General features: G+C 40.1%; 1 protein-coding gene across 5 annotated transcripts in view; it reads right to left on the reverse strand.

Moving 5' to 3' along the window:
* FOXN3 (forkhead box N3) overlaps positions 1-16,004 on the reverse strand; it is a 306,146-nt gene that overhangs the window by 94,085 nt on the left and 196,057 nt on the right. For all 5 annotated transcript variants that reach the window (XM_084630515.1, XM_084630516.1, XM_084630518.1 and 2 more), the window contains exon 4: positions 4,731-4,795. In XM_084630515.1, the coding sequence (XP_084486641.1) occupies positions 4,731-4,795 (65 nt within the window). The remainder of the gene's footprint in view (positions 1-4,730; positions 4,796-16,004) is intronic.

The raw sequence follows: 16,004 nt of genomic DNA on the forward strand, positions 1-16,004 counted from the left end.
CTTCAGAGATAAGTCAGGCTGACTTCAGTTTGCTTGAATGCTTCAGTCCTATTGATTGAAGTGAACACAGGCCCACAGACAGGCATTTTCAAGATCACCAGAGCACTAATTCACTTAAATCCAAAACACACCAAGACTTTATTGCATATTTACAAGTGGCTGGCTTTCAAATGCCATTATGCTAAACAGAACTAGGGGAGAAAATCTTCCTAGTACAGACATCAGAAATTAGACTATGTAACAAAGAATGTGGTTATACCTGATAACCAGCCGGGTGTATTTCTTCACTGCTCAAATAGCACATAGCCAATATGGAAAGACATGAGAGGTGTTCAAATTTTATAAAACATTCTGAAAATATACAACTTCTTAATAAAACCCTGCAGCAGATGCCTAAGTGGGTTCTTTGTTTTTATAAGTGAGGGCAATTAAGAAAGAGTGGGTCATTTAAAAAAGTTTGAACTATAGTATTTCAAGATGAAAGGGAACTCAAAAGTTGAGATTTTTGGCTACAAATAGATTTTTAATTTTATCTCAGTCGTTGTACATCTTAGATACAGGTAGTTAGTCAGCATCTGGAATCTGCAGGTCACTATTCCCGCATCACTGCTAACTATAAGTGAGAGGAATAAGTTGTAGCCTTATTTTCATTTTATTTTTTAAAGTATTTGAAGCCAAGGTTTTGCACCGGCAATGGTGGACAGAAAGCACATGAGGGGAGTGATAAGACAGCTTAGTGGCAATGCTTAAGCCATGGATTGGCAAGCAACTTGATCTCCTTACACTTGCGCTCCTGAAATTGGGACATGGTCTGAGAATGACCAAGCACACAGCAAAGAGATACAGCTGACTTTGTTGGAACCCCATACATCAGCCTCAAACCCTTGCTACATGTGACCTCACCATTCTCATCTGGCACAGATGTCCCAGACAAGAACAGGATCTTTTCCACATAAAATGGATGATAGGAAGAAATCACTAATTTCTCTAAACTAAAGTTGAAAATTGTTTTAATAAAGATAAATTAAAAATGGCTGGATAAAGAACAAAACAGAAGGTTTGAAAAGAGGAAGTTGATGATTTGGAACAAAAACAGCTTGTGTAACGAAGCACAGGAACAGGAAAACTGAGCTAAGACAGCAAAAAACCTAGAAGTTCTGGTAATCCTGCAAAATAGCCCTAGTGGGCTTCATTAGGGAAGTTTTTGCAGTAAGTTTAGAAACTTAGATGAGGCAAAAGGTCCTGTGTACTATGAAAACTGTTTTAGAATCTGCATGGGAGTTCAGGTGGTGAAGGGAGAGCACATGGGCATCTTGACTAATGCTGCAAGTTTGTGACGGAGGTTGCAAAAATTACAGATTCTGCGACTTTCCGCAACCTCTGTGAAATTCCGCAGCTGCAGCGGCCAGTGTGGCTGACCCCAGGGCTGCCTGAGCAACTAGTCCTGGGGCCAGCCACTCAGGCAGCCGCACTGACCACTGCTGGAGCCACCCCAGGGCCAGCCACACTAGCTGCTGCTGGAGCCACCCCCCAGGCAGCCCGGGGGGCACCTGCACCGGCCGCTGCTCATCAGCCCCAGGCAGCTGGCCCTGGTGGCCCCCAGAGCAGCAGCCGATGGGGCTGGCCCCGCGGGGCCCCCCAGTGCAACGGCACCCCGGGGCAACTCAGATTTAGTCATGGGCATTTTTAGAAAAAGTTATGGATGGGTCACTGGCTGGGAATTTCTCTTTATTGCCCATGATTTTTACTAAAAATACCCATGACTAAATCTGAGTTGCCCCGGGGTGCCGTTGCACTGGGGGGCCCCCCGGGGCCAGCCCCATCGGCTCTTGTATTGGAGTACTATGACCACAGTACTCCAATACAGTGGGGGAAAAGGCAGATTTTTAAGGAGTGGCTGGGGCAAGACCTTGTATAACAGGAAAAATAAAGTTCATTCTTTCATTTTCTTTGGCCCCAGGTTGAAGGGCAAAGTCAGGAACCAGATAATACAGAGCTCTGCAAAGAAGAAACTGATGCAGCCATCTTATGCCCAGGGAAGTTAAATGGAGAAGGGACACCTCATATCAATTTTGGGAGATTAAATAAGGCTCTTGGACAAGGTGGAAGGAAGAAAGCCAGAACAGGATTAATCCTCTGTTCTTTTTACATCAAAGACATAATGATTATGGGACAACCACACTTAATTTCAACTTCTGTTATTTCTTCTTCTTTCCCTATTTTGATGTCTGCAGATAACAGGTTTCCCAGTCACCATTTTCCCTTGGAAGACTTTAGAAGGGTTAAAATTGCTTTGCCAAATAACTGAAATAAAACACGGATAGAAACAGGGAGAGGTGTCAGTCTCTCTCAGCTAAGAGGAGCTAGTAACACAGTGGAGTTATCCTCTCTTTAGCCCCCCGAAACCAAGGGCACTTTCCTTTAATAGTGCAAATGAAATGGAGTGTGTGCAGTAACTAACAAGTTTTGTTTACTAAATTTTGGGGGCAGTCATTTTAGACTACCCTCTGTAATACCGAAAGAACATTCTCTCTGCATTTAACTAGATGCTTATCACGAAAGGTATTTTAAAAACCCTTCCTGTTATCTTACTTTTCCCCAATTAAAAGTTTGCTTCCTTGGAAACAGAAGCATAGGCAGAAACTAGCAGTTGAGTTAATTCCACATGTGAATGTCTGGTTCTCCTCTTCCCAAGAAAATGGATAGGGATTGGCAGAGTAAGGGGTTTAAAATGCTATCTGGTTGCAGGGCTTCACTGTGGCCTCTCTTTTCCTCATCTGACATCCCCCTCCACCCACCTACCCCATTTACACCAAAATTAGACTTGAATGATCACCTGTAGCAGCAGCTGCTGCAATATTTTACACAGCTATAAGCACCATTTTTAAAAATAAAGCCAGAGATTTGAAGGAATTTTTGACTCTCGTCTACAATATTTCAAATCGGAACATGAAGTATGAAGGGAAATGTCTCAGACAGATGCTTTGGGTCCGCCCCCCATTCTGGAGTGGGGTCATGGGTTTGGGACAGAATATTGGCTAACTTGTTCCATTTGATGTGGCTATGCTCAATACCAGCCCAACTGAAAGCTTTGCTCGTCACTCAGTTACTCAGTAGACAGTTGCCTGGTTTTGTAATGAGAAAATATCTGCTGGCATCTCTGCGGAGGTGTGGGGAATAAAAAATGGCTATAGTGACTTCATAAACATCTTGTAATATAAGAAAAGGGAGGTCAACATTTGTGCCATTCAAACTTGACATCTCTCTCATTTTCTAAGGTAACAATAGAAAAAATGGTATTAAGGGTACTTCTAAACATCTTACTCAATCACAGACAAGCCCTGAATGAGGGAAGCAGAAACTTTTCTGACATATTAGACTCCCCTTGACCATTCCTTCCAATATGGTCTTGTGACTATGAAGACATCAAATCCATATTGTCCTTACAAAAAAGGAAAAGGATCCAATTTCTGTAGGCTGTACTGTCTCCTAGAAGTAAAGGACAGCCTGAAGCTTCTAATGAAATACATCAGAACACACTATAACAAAGACACAAGGAAAAAATAAGGATGCAAGGCTTTAGAAATATGCAGAAAACTGTCTCAAAAATATTCTACATTGAACTGCAGTAGTTTGATTACCCTGTGGGGAGGAGAGCAGCCACATTCCACTCCCTTCTATTTTGTGACTATCTTTGTATAAATAATTTTGGGTATGGCCTCATGTGAGCCATTGACCTCAATGTTAAATCCCCTCTTGATCTCTGGGACATTTTACAGGGTAGGAGTACCTTCATTTAGAATGGAAGCTACCTGCATAAAACTTTCAAGCATTGAGGAATAAGATCCCAAAATTGATACATTTCACAGGCTGATCTCAATACAAAAGTTAAAACTTGTTTGCCCCAGAACAGAAAAGTCTTATGAAAAGTCTGCAAGTTATTTCCACAAATTTTAAACAAACTGACATAATTTTGAGACAGAGTTTTCTTGTAATGTTCCCAAGAAACATTAATTATGAGGGAATTTATACATACACAGCAGCAAAGACAAAAATACTCTTTCTGAAGAATGAAAATCTAATAGAACTCTCTGAAAACCTTCCCCTAACACCTATTAAACTCCCCAAACTACGTAGTTTTAGTTCACATTGTACGTCACACTGAAATAAAAACAAAAATAATTCCAAAGTCCTATACAAATATAAAGAAGAATAAACACACTTTTACTTGGGAGGTTTTCTTTGATACAAATCCTCTAATTATTTTCCCCACTGTGGTGCTGACACATGGCCACCCGAAGAGACATCTTGGCATCAGCACAATTAGAGAATGCATGCTAGGAAGTAAAAGAAAGTCTCTCTCTCTCTCTCTTTCAGGGAAGAATTTTACTTCATCAACACAGTTTAAATTGTTCCTAGGACATTTTCTGCTGTGTACTCTCCATTTCACTCAAGAAAAAATTGTTATAATTTACAATAAGCAAATCAATCTGAGGAAGGAGAAAGTAGCAATTTTCACAGTCAGTATCACTTCTGGGTAATAATTTGCTATTTTCATGAAACCAGGATTTAAAGAAAGCTGAAATAAAAGGAATCAGGTACAATGCAAATAAAACCACAAAGTCACTTTGAACTTCTTCCCCAAAAAGAAGAATATGAAAATTATGATCACTCGAAAATACGTTAATAAGAATAATTACTCAGGAGATGCATATATATCTATGACCTACCTTGTAGAAGGGCTCCATTTCTCTTGAAAAAGGTGCTTCCTGACCAAATGGGTGGACCTGATGTGCTAAAGGTAACAAGAAATAAGTGTAAAGAAAATCTCATGTACATTTAGTAATTTACAAGTTACTATTTTATTGACGTCCTCTCCTTTTAATGTGGTATCAACTTTGTCATGTTTTGACTGACTTTAAAACAGGACCCAACACTCTTGTTATTATGATAAGTTGATTTAAGTTTCACATTCGATTCACAAAAAAGCATTCCTCAGTCTAACCCTCCAGCCTCACACTCATCCACATATTAATTTAGAGAAAGAAAGGCAGCATGGAGAAAAGAAAAAAAAGTCACAAAAAATATTTAGGTTTCAGAGTAACAGCCGTGTTAGTCTGTATTCGCAAAAAGAAAAGGAGTACTTGTGGCACCTTAGAGACTAACCAATTTATTAGAGCATAAGCTTTCGCGAGCTACAGCTCACTTCATCAGATGCATATCGTGGAAACTGCAGCAGACTTTATATATACACAGAGAATATGAAACAATACCTCCTCCCACCCCAGCAGGACAGTGGGGTGGGAGGAGGTATTGTTTCATATTCTCTGTGTATATATAAAGTCTGCTGCAGTTTCCACGATATGCATCTGATGAAGTGAGCTGTAGCTCACGAAAGCTTATGCTCTAATAAATTGGTTAGTCTCTAAGGTGCCACAAGTACTCCTTTTCTTTTTTAAAAAATATTTAGTAATTCACAATGCAAAAAATATCCATTGGGTTTTTTAAAATGCATCTACTACTGGAAAACAATATACTTTACAGCCAAGCATTTAGTCCGAACAACCCACTTTCCCAGTTTAAAAGCAGTAGTATAAAAAAGGCTTCGGTAAATACTGTACTGTTTCTGTATTTTCATAGGAATATTACTTCCATGAAGAATGCCATGCATCAAGTGACATCTCATTGTGTCATCATTAATAATCACATTAATAAGAATATAACTTCAACTGATATGGACAGTAAGTTTAGAAGGCTGGACAAGAGCCATGATTTTACAAGACACTTATTTTATTGGTCATTATTTATTACGTAGTCTGAGGTAATGAATAGGGCTCCAGTTATGGACTGGGACTCCACCGTGCAAGGCACTGTACAAACATAGAACAAAAAAGGGGCCTGCCCTGAGGAGCTTACAATCTAAGCATAGACAGCAGTGGATTCTAACAGATGGGGAAGCACTAGGAAACAGGGAGACAATAGGCAGTGATATTGACGCAGAAGTAGCCTAACAGTGAAGTTTTTGGTAGACAATTTTAAGGAGGGATTATGGATAATGAAAGTAAATAATGAATTTGCTTTGCAAATATTTATGGGGACCTCCTTGCAAGCACGAGGGCCAGCAACGGAGAAAGCACAAAGATCCCAGGTTGAAAATTAAACAAGTTAGCAATGAAGGCTGGCATCATTTTCAGAGTGGAGGCAGGAGTCAACATCTTAACAGCCTACAACAGATGACAGATCAGGCAGATGTAAGCAGCCAAGAGCCTCAAAAGTGAAGACAAGTACTTTGTGTTTGACAACATAGAGAAAGGGGAGACAGAGAAGGGATGCACAAAGAGGGGTGAACATGGTCAAAGCAATGAGATAGGGAAATGATCTTTGCAGCATATAAGCTGGGCAAGATTGCATTTCTTAAGTCAAGAGATGAGGAGGTTGCTGTAGCTGAGATGAGGAGGACTTGGAGACAGGTGTAAATCATATGACAAGCTGCTACAGTGGGTCTCGCTATCATCTGGTTGAGTAAGACTATTTCACACAGATTTGTGTTTAGCTGGAGGATTTAAAAAGAAATTGTGTGAAGTGCTGACTCAGAACTTGTGGTGTTTCTATAGCTGCCCTACCAACATTTGAGATTTTTTTTCCCCGCCACCAAACTTCAGTTTGTTAGAGCCTTAAACAGGTCAAGAAAACTAGCGTCCTAATGCATTGTGATCTCTAAACAATCTGTTAAACTGTATCTAATTATTCCTCACAGAACACTACCTACATAACTAACAGCAGCTTCAGCACACAGGGTACTTCATGAGAAATGAACAGGATCTATGACAAGAGTTCCAGCCAAAGAGTTTAAGGAAATAACAGATCTGCAGGCAGGTCAACTTAGACTTTCAGCTTTCTGAGATAGAAAAATAGAGTATTATGCAGCTTAGCATGTGGAGGTATTTTGGAAGAGTCTTTAAAAAAAAAACAAAAACAGATCCTGTGTGAACATTAAAAAGCCACTGCACTTTAGTAACAGTAGGGTGTTACTCTATTTGCCAAATATTCCCCTCTCTCCATAGCTGTGCAGGGTGATTTGTGCAGGTTGGTGCCCACAAAAGACACTTGTATGCAGTGATGCTTAATTAGTTGTAGGTACTTGGGAAACCTTCAGTACAAAAGGCACTAAATACAACATACGCTTTTATTATAAACTAGAAATCTCAGGTATGTTGATAGGGTTTAGGCATGGAAAGCATTTTAAAGCACAAACTCTAGGGGGAAAATATCTTTAAAACAAAAAAATACATTGTAGCATTCTGGAGGGAAGAAGAAAAAAAAGATGCGTTAAAGGATCTTTATTATAAAATCATTATATGAGCTGCAAGAAAGTGCACTGAAGCTTTAAAAAAAACCTAAATAAAAAAACCAAAAACCCAAAACAAACAAACAACCCAGAATTATATATTTACTACACTATAAACTCATCTTGAAACAAGCACATTGGAAGCATAAATTACTAGGATACAAAGAAGTCCCCTAGATGCAAATCCAAACACAGATTAAAAAAAAACAAAAACACGTACTTTTCAGGAAGATTAAGGTATAGCAACTTCTGCTATATCAGTTAATCCACCCCCATCTCCTCCATCTTTGGATGCATGGTCTAAAGAAAGCAACACAGCATTTCTGTTCATACTTTTTTCCTCTCTCTTTGTTTGACTACTACTGCACAAAATTCAGTGAAATAGAAAACAGATGCCTTTTGTTACATTTGCCCCATTAGCAAGGTTCTGATAAAATGCCATGAATAAAAAACATGCTGCTTTTCAAAAAAATTATTCTGCAGAGACTTCTGTGCTAACATATACATGCTTCACTGAGTGACTCACTTAAATAAAGTATTAATATAGGGTCTGTAAAAGAATTCAAGTCAATAACCTAGGCATACAAACTTTTTATAGCACAGGAGAGAATTAACCAAAATAGTATTACAGAATCATTGTTACCAGCGTGAAAATAATGTATATGCATATGCATGCACATGTCCAAACACAGATGGATCATGCATGTATACACACCTACTTACCTACAGGTGAATGACTAGCAACAACCTTGCTGTACACCTCCTTACCTTACAAATCAGGGCACTGATGCTCAAGGTGTTGGACACTATGAATTCACATGGAGGTAAATGACAGCACCTTGTAGGACTGGACCCTAAGTTTATAGAGCCTCACTGAGTCCAGAATCATCTTTGGGGTTGGCACATGGCAAAGTTGCAAAATGATAAGGCAAATATGCTGCACAAACTTGTCCTGGACAGTGGGCTGAACATGAGATTCCCAGCTTTATGTAAAAGGTTCCCATGTAGAATTCAGTAGAATCCTGAAGTGAAGTTTTAATGAAATTTTCTCACAACCAGACTATTAGAGTAACTTGGGAATTGGAAGGGGGAGCAGAAGAGATATTAACTTATATTTTTGACTAGACAAAGTCTACGATGTAGGAAACACAAAGCAATGATGGATTTACCTTGTATTTTCCTGAAACTAAAAAAGCCCAGAGACTCGCATGAAAACTCAATCTGAGCCAACCTGAGCCCACTGAGATTGAGAAAATTGAGTGCAGATCTCCAGGGAAGAAATTTGGAAATTCAGATGTGTAAGCAGCGTGCCACAGAGAGTGAGACAGATCAAGATTTTCAATAATAAGCCTCAGTGTTTGCAGAACAGTGCTCACGTTTAACTAAAACTGGTAATTGATGGATAAATTAGCTTCCAGTTCCCAAACTCTTACACGCAAAGTCTCAGGTGGTATTAACTGTTAAAATTTAGTTCAATTTGAGAAACGAGAGTTAAACAGTCTCTCCGTTTTAAAGTATTCAGTGTTTGCTTCCTCCCTGTTTCTGATGACATCAACTTTTGGAAAAGCTCACGCTACACATACCACCTATGATAAAAAACACCCTTTGGGTCATCCAGAGTATTTTTGGGCTACATTCAGTTGGCTATATAATTTGTAAACTACTTCAGGAAGAGACTATTTAGCTTTCCGTTTTCTACAACAGTGAATACAAAATAATAATATACATGCCATAGAGTATATAAAAAGTAGTAATTTGTGACCAGCATATCCTGGTAATAATAATGCTACTTTTATACCACCTATTAAGATTTTTATTTTTTTTTAAAACGTGTTCAACAGGAGTGAGATCCAGTTGCTTAGATTCTCCTTGAATAAATCCTCCTCGGGCTACTAGAAATACCGAACTTTTAAGCAAAAGAATACCGTACTACCATTTAGTGTGAGGTCCACTTCAAATGTGACTTAGTGTTCAGAAACTAGAAACTGATCCATAAAGAAAGCAACAGCTATTTTAAAGTTGCTATGACTTAAAGCCATAAAACACCCTTCACTATCTTATTATTTTAAAAGTTTACAGTTTAATGGATCTGTGAAAGGATAGGCTTTAAGACTGTCTTATTTAGAACATTCTGCAACCATACCATTCTACAGCATTCAGTATCAGGTTCTTCTTCAGTGTCACAAAAGTGTTTTAATGCTGTGCTCTAAAGACAGCAGAATATAAATTAACATTAGTCAGAAATACAAACTGTGAAGTGGAAATACACAATACTTGCGGAGCTAACTAAAATAAGAGTTTGGATAGAACAACAAACATTGTAGCTAGGAAACAACTCCGAGGTTCTAAGAACTTCTGGCCTAATGCAGATTTGCTATATGTAGTCAGTATTAAACTATAACTAAAAGGTCTAATCCAGGGATCGACAACCTTTCGCACATGGCCCATCAGGGAAAGCCTCTGGCGGGCCAGGACGGTTTGTTTACCTGCAGAGTCTGCAGGTTTAGCCGATCGTGGCTCCCATTGGCTGCGGTTCGCCGTCCCAGGCCAACGGGGGCTGTGGGAAGCGGTGCGGGCCAAGGGATGTGCTCGCCGCAGCCCCCATTGTCCGGGGACGGCGAACCGCACCCAGTGGAGACGCGATCAGCCAAACCTGTGGACATTGTAGGTAAACAAACTGTCCTGGCCTGCCAGTGGCTTTCTCTGATGGGCTGCATGTCAAAGGTTGCTGATCCCTGGTCTAATCAAAGTAACTGTCCCAGTAGTAGATATAAATGTAGTTTTGACCAATTGTTTTTGGCTTTAATGACACAACATTTTAAAATGTAATCAAGGTTTGTCATCTGAAGCATGACAACAATATACTGGACCATGGATAAGAACAGATTGCATCTGAGAAAATATACAGAAGCATAAACAGTCCTCTTGTTGCAGGACAATCATTCTATTATCTGCATTTTGTGCAAGATAAACTGAAGATTCAATCCTACTCTCAACCATGGGGTACCCACCATTGTGTAGACTGTAATGGCAGTTAATCCAAAATGCATGCTAACTGTGGCAGATTTCACAACTATATGGGGTGCAGGCCCATGCATTTAAATTCACGATGAATCCCTCCAAATCCGGTCAGTCATTCTAACTATGGTATGTATGTAAGCTCCTATTAGTAGAGCACTGCATGGTTAAGAAAATCTTCATCCATCCAGTAAGCTATCAAAAATGCTCAACAATAAATGACTGAGTGAAGTCATGTCAATGGCATTTTTCTGTCTGTACAATAACTTTTGAAGATCCAGGGGTATCAATGGGAAGAACCCTACTGATTTTGGTGACAACTGGAAAAGCCCAATTTCCACTGAATCAGATGACTGGCTGATTTTCCTCTCCTGTCACAATCTCACTAGGGAGCTTCTGGGAATTGAAGAGAGGGACACACAAGGTTTGGGGCAAAGCTGCCTAGAAATTTGTCTGATAGGATGTTGTGGGGTGGGAAGGTTGAAGTCAGGAAAAGTTGATTCACACAAATCTAAAACATCCTGCAGGAAAGTGTCAATTTTAACAACTGTTTTTGCTGGAAACATGGCAGGCTGGCCCGACCAGCAGGCAACCAACCAGGAGCTCCTGGTGTGTGAAGGGAGGTTGGCCCACAGAAGCAATGAAAAGTGTGACCCTGTAGTTGAATTATTTCTATCAAAATGTATAGATCACCGATTTACAAGATCTTAAAAAGTGTATAGGCTGCAAGAGACTTACAACAAGGAAATAAAACTCCTTTGTCTGCTGGAATTTACATTAGAGCAAAGAGCCTGCATTTCTTACAGCCAAACAAAAGAGTAAGACATAACTCCTCTTTCAAAGTTGCAGTATTTTACATTTATGCCAAAACTCCAGCCGGCCTCCTTTTCAGAAAGGCCTGATTAAACAGATTTCTCAAATTCAAACAAAACCAGTTGTATGGGTCCAAACACAAGAGTTAAGGTATGATGTGAATGGAGAGGGGGAAGGTACTAAGTATGGGGCCAACAATGATTATATTACTAAAAATATACCTTGAGGAAATGGGGGGAGGGGAAGAAAAAACAAAAACAAAAAACCCCCCAGAGAATATAGTTTAAACTCCTTTTGAAGCAGGGAGTTATTAACAGAGACAAAATGTCAAGGGGAAAGGAGTTCTATGCTCCATGGCTAGCCACAGCAAGTGGCAGGGTCCCTAAAAGGTGGGTAGTGACAGAGCAGATATTAGTCAAAATGAAGCTCTGAAAGGAGACTTAAATACAGCCTACACTGGTAAAGGCTCTAAAGATCAACAGCATCAGCTGAAAGCCAACACACTGCTTTATACGCACTGAATGTAAAGAACATGGGACAGGAATAATATGACCACAATTGTTTAGTTTTACCTACTAGAAAGCATTTTATCTTTAAAGTCAGAAATTGTTACAAGAGAATACCACCTTATATTTACAGGTTTCAGAGTAGCAGCCGTGTTAGTCTGTATTCACAAAAAGAACAGGAGTATAGTCTGTATTCACAAAAAGAACAGGAGTACTTGTGGCACCTTAGAGATTAACAAATTTATTTGAGCATAAGCTTTTGTGAGCTTGATGAAGTGAGCTGTAGCTCACGGAAGCTTATGCTCAAATAAATTGGTTAGTCTCTAAGTACTCCACCAGTACTCCTTTTCTTTTCACCTTATATTTGTACTCATTTAAAATCTCTCTTTGTGATTAAATAAACTTGTTTTATTATTAATCTACACTAATCCAATGTTGAGAAACTGTTGTATATTGACCCTTTACAGGGGCAATGGACCTTTAATATCTGAACTATCCAGGAAAGGGTGGGACAGTGCAGAACAAATGTTTCTTGGGAAAATTCGGGATTGGGAGTATGTTGAGGTCACCTTGCTGGTAGTAAGCAAGGCTGGTGGAAGCCAGAGTGTGGCTGGTGTGTTGCTGACAGGCTGCCGCTATACACAGACGCTCAGGGTGTGCCCTACATGCTGTCAGGTTGTTTGTGAGCGGCCCTATTTGGGAGCTACAACAGCAAAGCACTGGGAGGCACCCAAGACACACAATCCCTCACTGATCTGGACTGCACCTCAGAATGTAACACCATCACACCCTGATCTAAAGCCAGCAGTGGAATTACAGTCCACTCTAAAGGAAGGCTCGGGTATTATTGGTATACAAATGAAAATGGAGATTAATAACTACTACCCTTTTTTTTCCTGGAGAGATTTAGGACTGGAGGGTAATTGGCAAGCACTCTAGTATCAAGATTCGGTAAGGATGTGGCATACCCCAGTATTTTCCCCAGTTTGCCTTTCTTGTTCTCAGAGTTATGGATTTTATGTATTATGGAAATTCAAAGCTGTGGAGATTCTCCGCAAGCTGCACTTGTGCAGGGAAGGGGAGACTGGTTATTCAGAAAAAGGAGGATGCTGATACTGGCTTGTTTCACATTCTCCTGCTGCTTCAGAGAAATGGCTTGTGCAGTTGGGTTGAGAAAAGTAAAACACTTCAGCCAACTCTTTTCTCTAATATACCTCCTGCATACAGTCATGGAAGAGGCTTCCTCTATTGTTGATGGCCTCAGTGCCATTGGTAGTTCCTCTGCCACCTTTTAATTTGCCCTCGCCTATTCATTTGAACAGGCACCCAAGGCAAACTTTCCCACTGCACTGGCTGTCTGCAAGGCTGAACAGATCCCAAAGGGAAGTCAACAGTGACACTTTGTTATAGGTGGTGGTGAAATGTGAATTAGGAGGTGTCCTTTCTGACTGGATGGTTTTCGTTGCATGCAAGACAGCCGTTTTTTGCCCTCAACAACGAGTTGGAAGAGTGCAGAAGATTTATTCAACTCTTGCTTTCTAACTCTCTTCAGGAGGACATAGGTGTTGGAACTTGGGGTGCAAGGGGTGCTGCTGCACCCCCTGGCTTGAAGTGGTTTCCATCATATACAGGGTTTACAGTTCGGTGCAATGGCTCTGGGCCACTACACAAATTGTTCCTGCACCTCTGCAGGAAGAGTTGCATTGTCCCCCAAACAAATCAGTGCGGAAAACTGAACCGTTTCATTTTTACTCACTACTGGTAGGAAATCTATATTTCCTTTATTAAAAAAAAGTCTAAAGAAGAACTGAAGCTTAGAGAATCATTGTGGTGGCTCTGGCAAATGAGCCTAGTACCAAACTAATGACTGACAGGTCTGGTTCTGGCCCCAAAACTAGAACTGAATATCCACAATGTGAGGTTTGGGCAACATGGGAACAATGGAGAAATGACAGTTTATAGTAAAATACTTGAAAATTTCAGTTCTCTTTGCAGTTCCTACCCCAATGGGAGGTGCTTCCTACCATCTGAGCATAAATAGGCCTGTTCTGATCAAATGAGTGCTGTTTAACCAAAGATAGAAGGGAGGAGTAAAGAGATGGAGGAACAAGTGTAATTTGGGTTTGAACTAATTCTGTTAGAATTGTTCAAAAACAGTTGTGTGTCAAATCAAGCTCTTGCAACTCAAGTGACTCTCTGATCTAACATTTAGAGAAATGAGTTCCCTTATGCCTAACAACTTCATTTATCCAAACCATGTGTGGCACACATGTCTTCAGTATATTCAGAATTAAGTTTCAGTAATTATTTTCAGATAAGTACAGTTTTATTCAAAAAGCAACTTAAACATTCAGCACATGACCAAAACCACCCCCTGTAGTGGAAAGGGCACTTGATTTAATCCACTTTAGCAATCTGCCCATTATTACAGTTTTTATTATTTTTAAAATGCCCCATGCAATGATGCAAAGTGATCTTGTTGCAATGCGAGTTGAAAATTCATTTATATTTACTATATTACTTTTGGGTATTTAGACTGTTTGAGTGTGCTTCTATATACAAGGTGATTTAATCACCTTACAGCTCCCCTACAAAATCTTGTGAAAGCACCACTATAGGCGATATCATTAAATCTACAAGGAATGCTTGTAGGGAACTGCAGGTTCAGAAACTTTGCTGAGAGTTTTCTACTAATGCGTCCCTTGGGAGTGGGGTGGGTAGGGACACATGTAAAACCCTATGGAGGAGCCTACCCCAACAGTGCTCCCTGGCTCCCCTTTGTGGCTGAAAGTCTGCTCCTCCACCCATACAAAATCCCCTGTTGGGGCAGGGCAGAGGATCCAAACACAGAGCAGTAAATGCTCAAAGAGCAGTATTCATTTTAGCAAGTACCACCAGCTCCTACCAAAAGTGGCCAATACCTTGCTCAGAATCCTTTTAGTGCACTAAATCCTGCCCCACCTCAGCCACAGAGCTATGACCCAGCAGAGTTAAAATGGAGTTACCACTTCCTCCTTTCAGGGAGGGGATGGAGCTCCTTAACTCTTCTTTGTTCCCCTCCATTCCTCATAGCACAGGGAACACAGATCCTTCTATTACCGTTCTGCATTCATTTTGCGACATTCAACTTTACTGCCATTACTGGACTAGAACGAACTAGGCTATAGTACAAAAAGGGGTTAATATGCTATAAATCCAGTGATACACTGTGGTTATATTAAAGAATTTATCACCCACATTATACTTTTTGAGCCATACAGCAGCTTTTATATACTGCTGTACTCGACTCAGACACACGGTCTGTTAACAAGACAAGAATTAACAGTTCCTGCCAACAACTTTCTGGCGGTTAATATCACAATTAGCTATTGCCTAGCCACATTCAAGCAAGCTTCCTCCCACATCAGGAATCCCCACCCCTCAACCCACTAAAACTAGGCTAATGAAAATACAGGAAAAATATTTTGAAAGTACATATTCTTAACATATTTCCCTGATTTTAATGAAAACTGATTACTTCAGAGATTTTTAACTACACAAAATCATTAGTCACCGGTCTCCAATTTTCCTGCAAGTGCCAAGGCATTATTTTCAGAGATTTATGACTTCACAGTAGCAATTTTTTTAATTTATAAAGATTAATGTAATATTATAGTAACGCTTCCCCTTCCCTTGTAGTTCCCCCTTTTATTGTCTCTGTATGACTCACTTGTTGTGGGATGTAGACTGTAAATCTTAGAACTGGGACTTTACTGGTTTCTCTGAAGGTGTTTAACACACTTTTGAAGGAAAAATAATAAAATGCTGATTTCTTGTGCATTCTAAATAAGTTTTGTATAAGATGACATGACTGCCACTGGGTTTAAGCCTAGACCTTGAATAAAGTTAAACACAAGAGGAGAAAGCAGGCTGTAAACGTCTTCAAGGACAGACAACAAAATGTATTGAAAACAAAATGTGTTTTGCTTTTTGAATGACAAATGTAGTGAGCTGATCAGGCTATTGCACTCCCCAAAGACTGAATTGTGCATCTTCCCAGAGGAGCATTCTGAGGGCCGCCTATTCTTCCCATCACCATGTTCAAAACTTCAGAGCACAGGTCACCATTCTTCTAGTCCAGGAAAATTGGGCCAAGTTTCCTTTGGAACCCATCAAATAGTCTCTTGAGATGGCCCAAGGGAATCTCACCACTGGAGAGGTGCATGGCGCTCCCTTTTCCTTGGGATACTCTCTCTGTGGCCTCCAGCAAGATTCTGGCCCTTGCTACTGGCTGAAAATAGCTTTTTCAACATCAGTTGCAGAGGCAAAGCCTGTAAAAG

This window comes from Lepidochelys olivacea (genome assembly GCF_965140295.1).
Source record: "Lepidochelys olivacea isolate rLepOli2 genome assembly, chromosome: 6".
In the NCBI taxonomy this organism is placed as follows: Eukaryota; Metazoa; Chordata; order Testudines; family Cheloniidae; genus Lepidochelys; species Lepidochelys olivacea.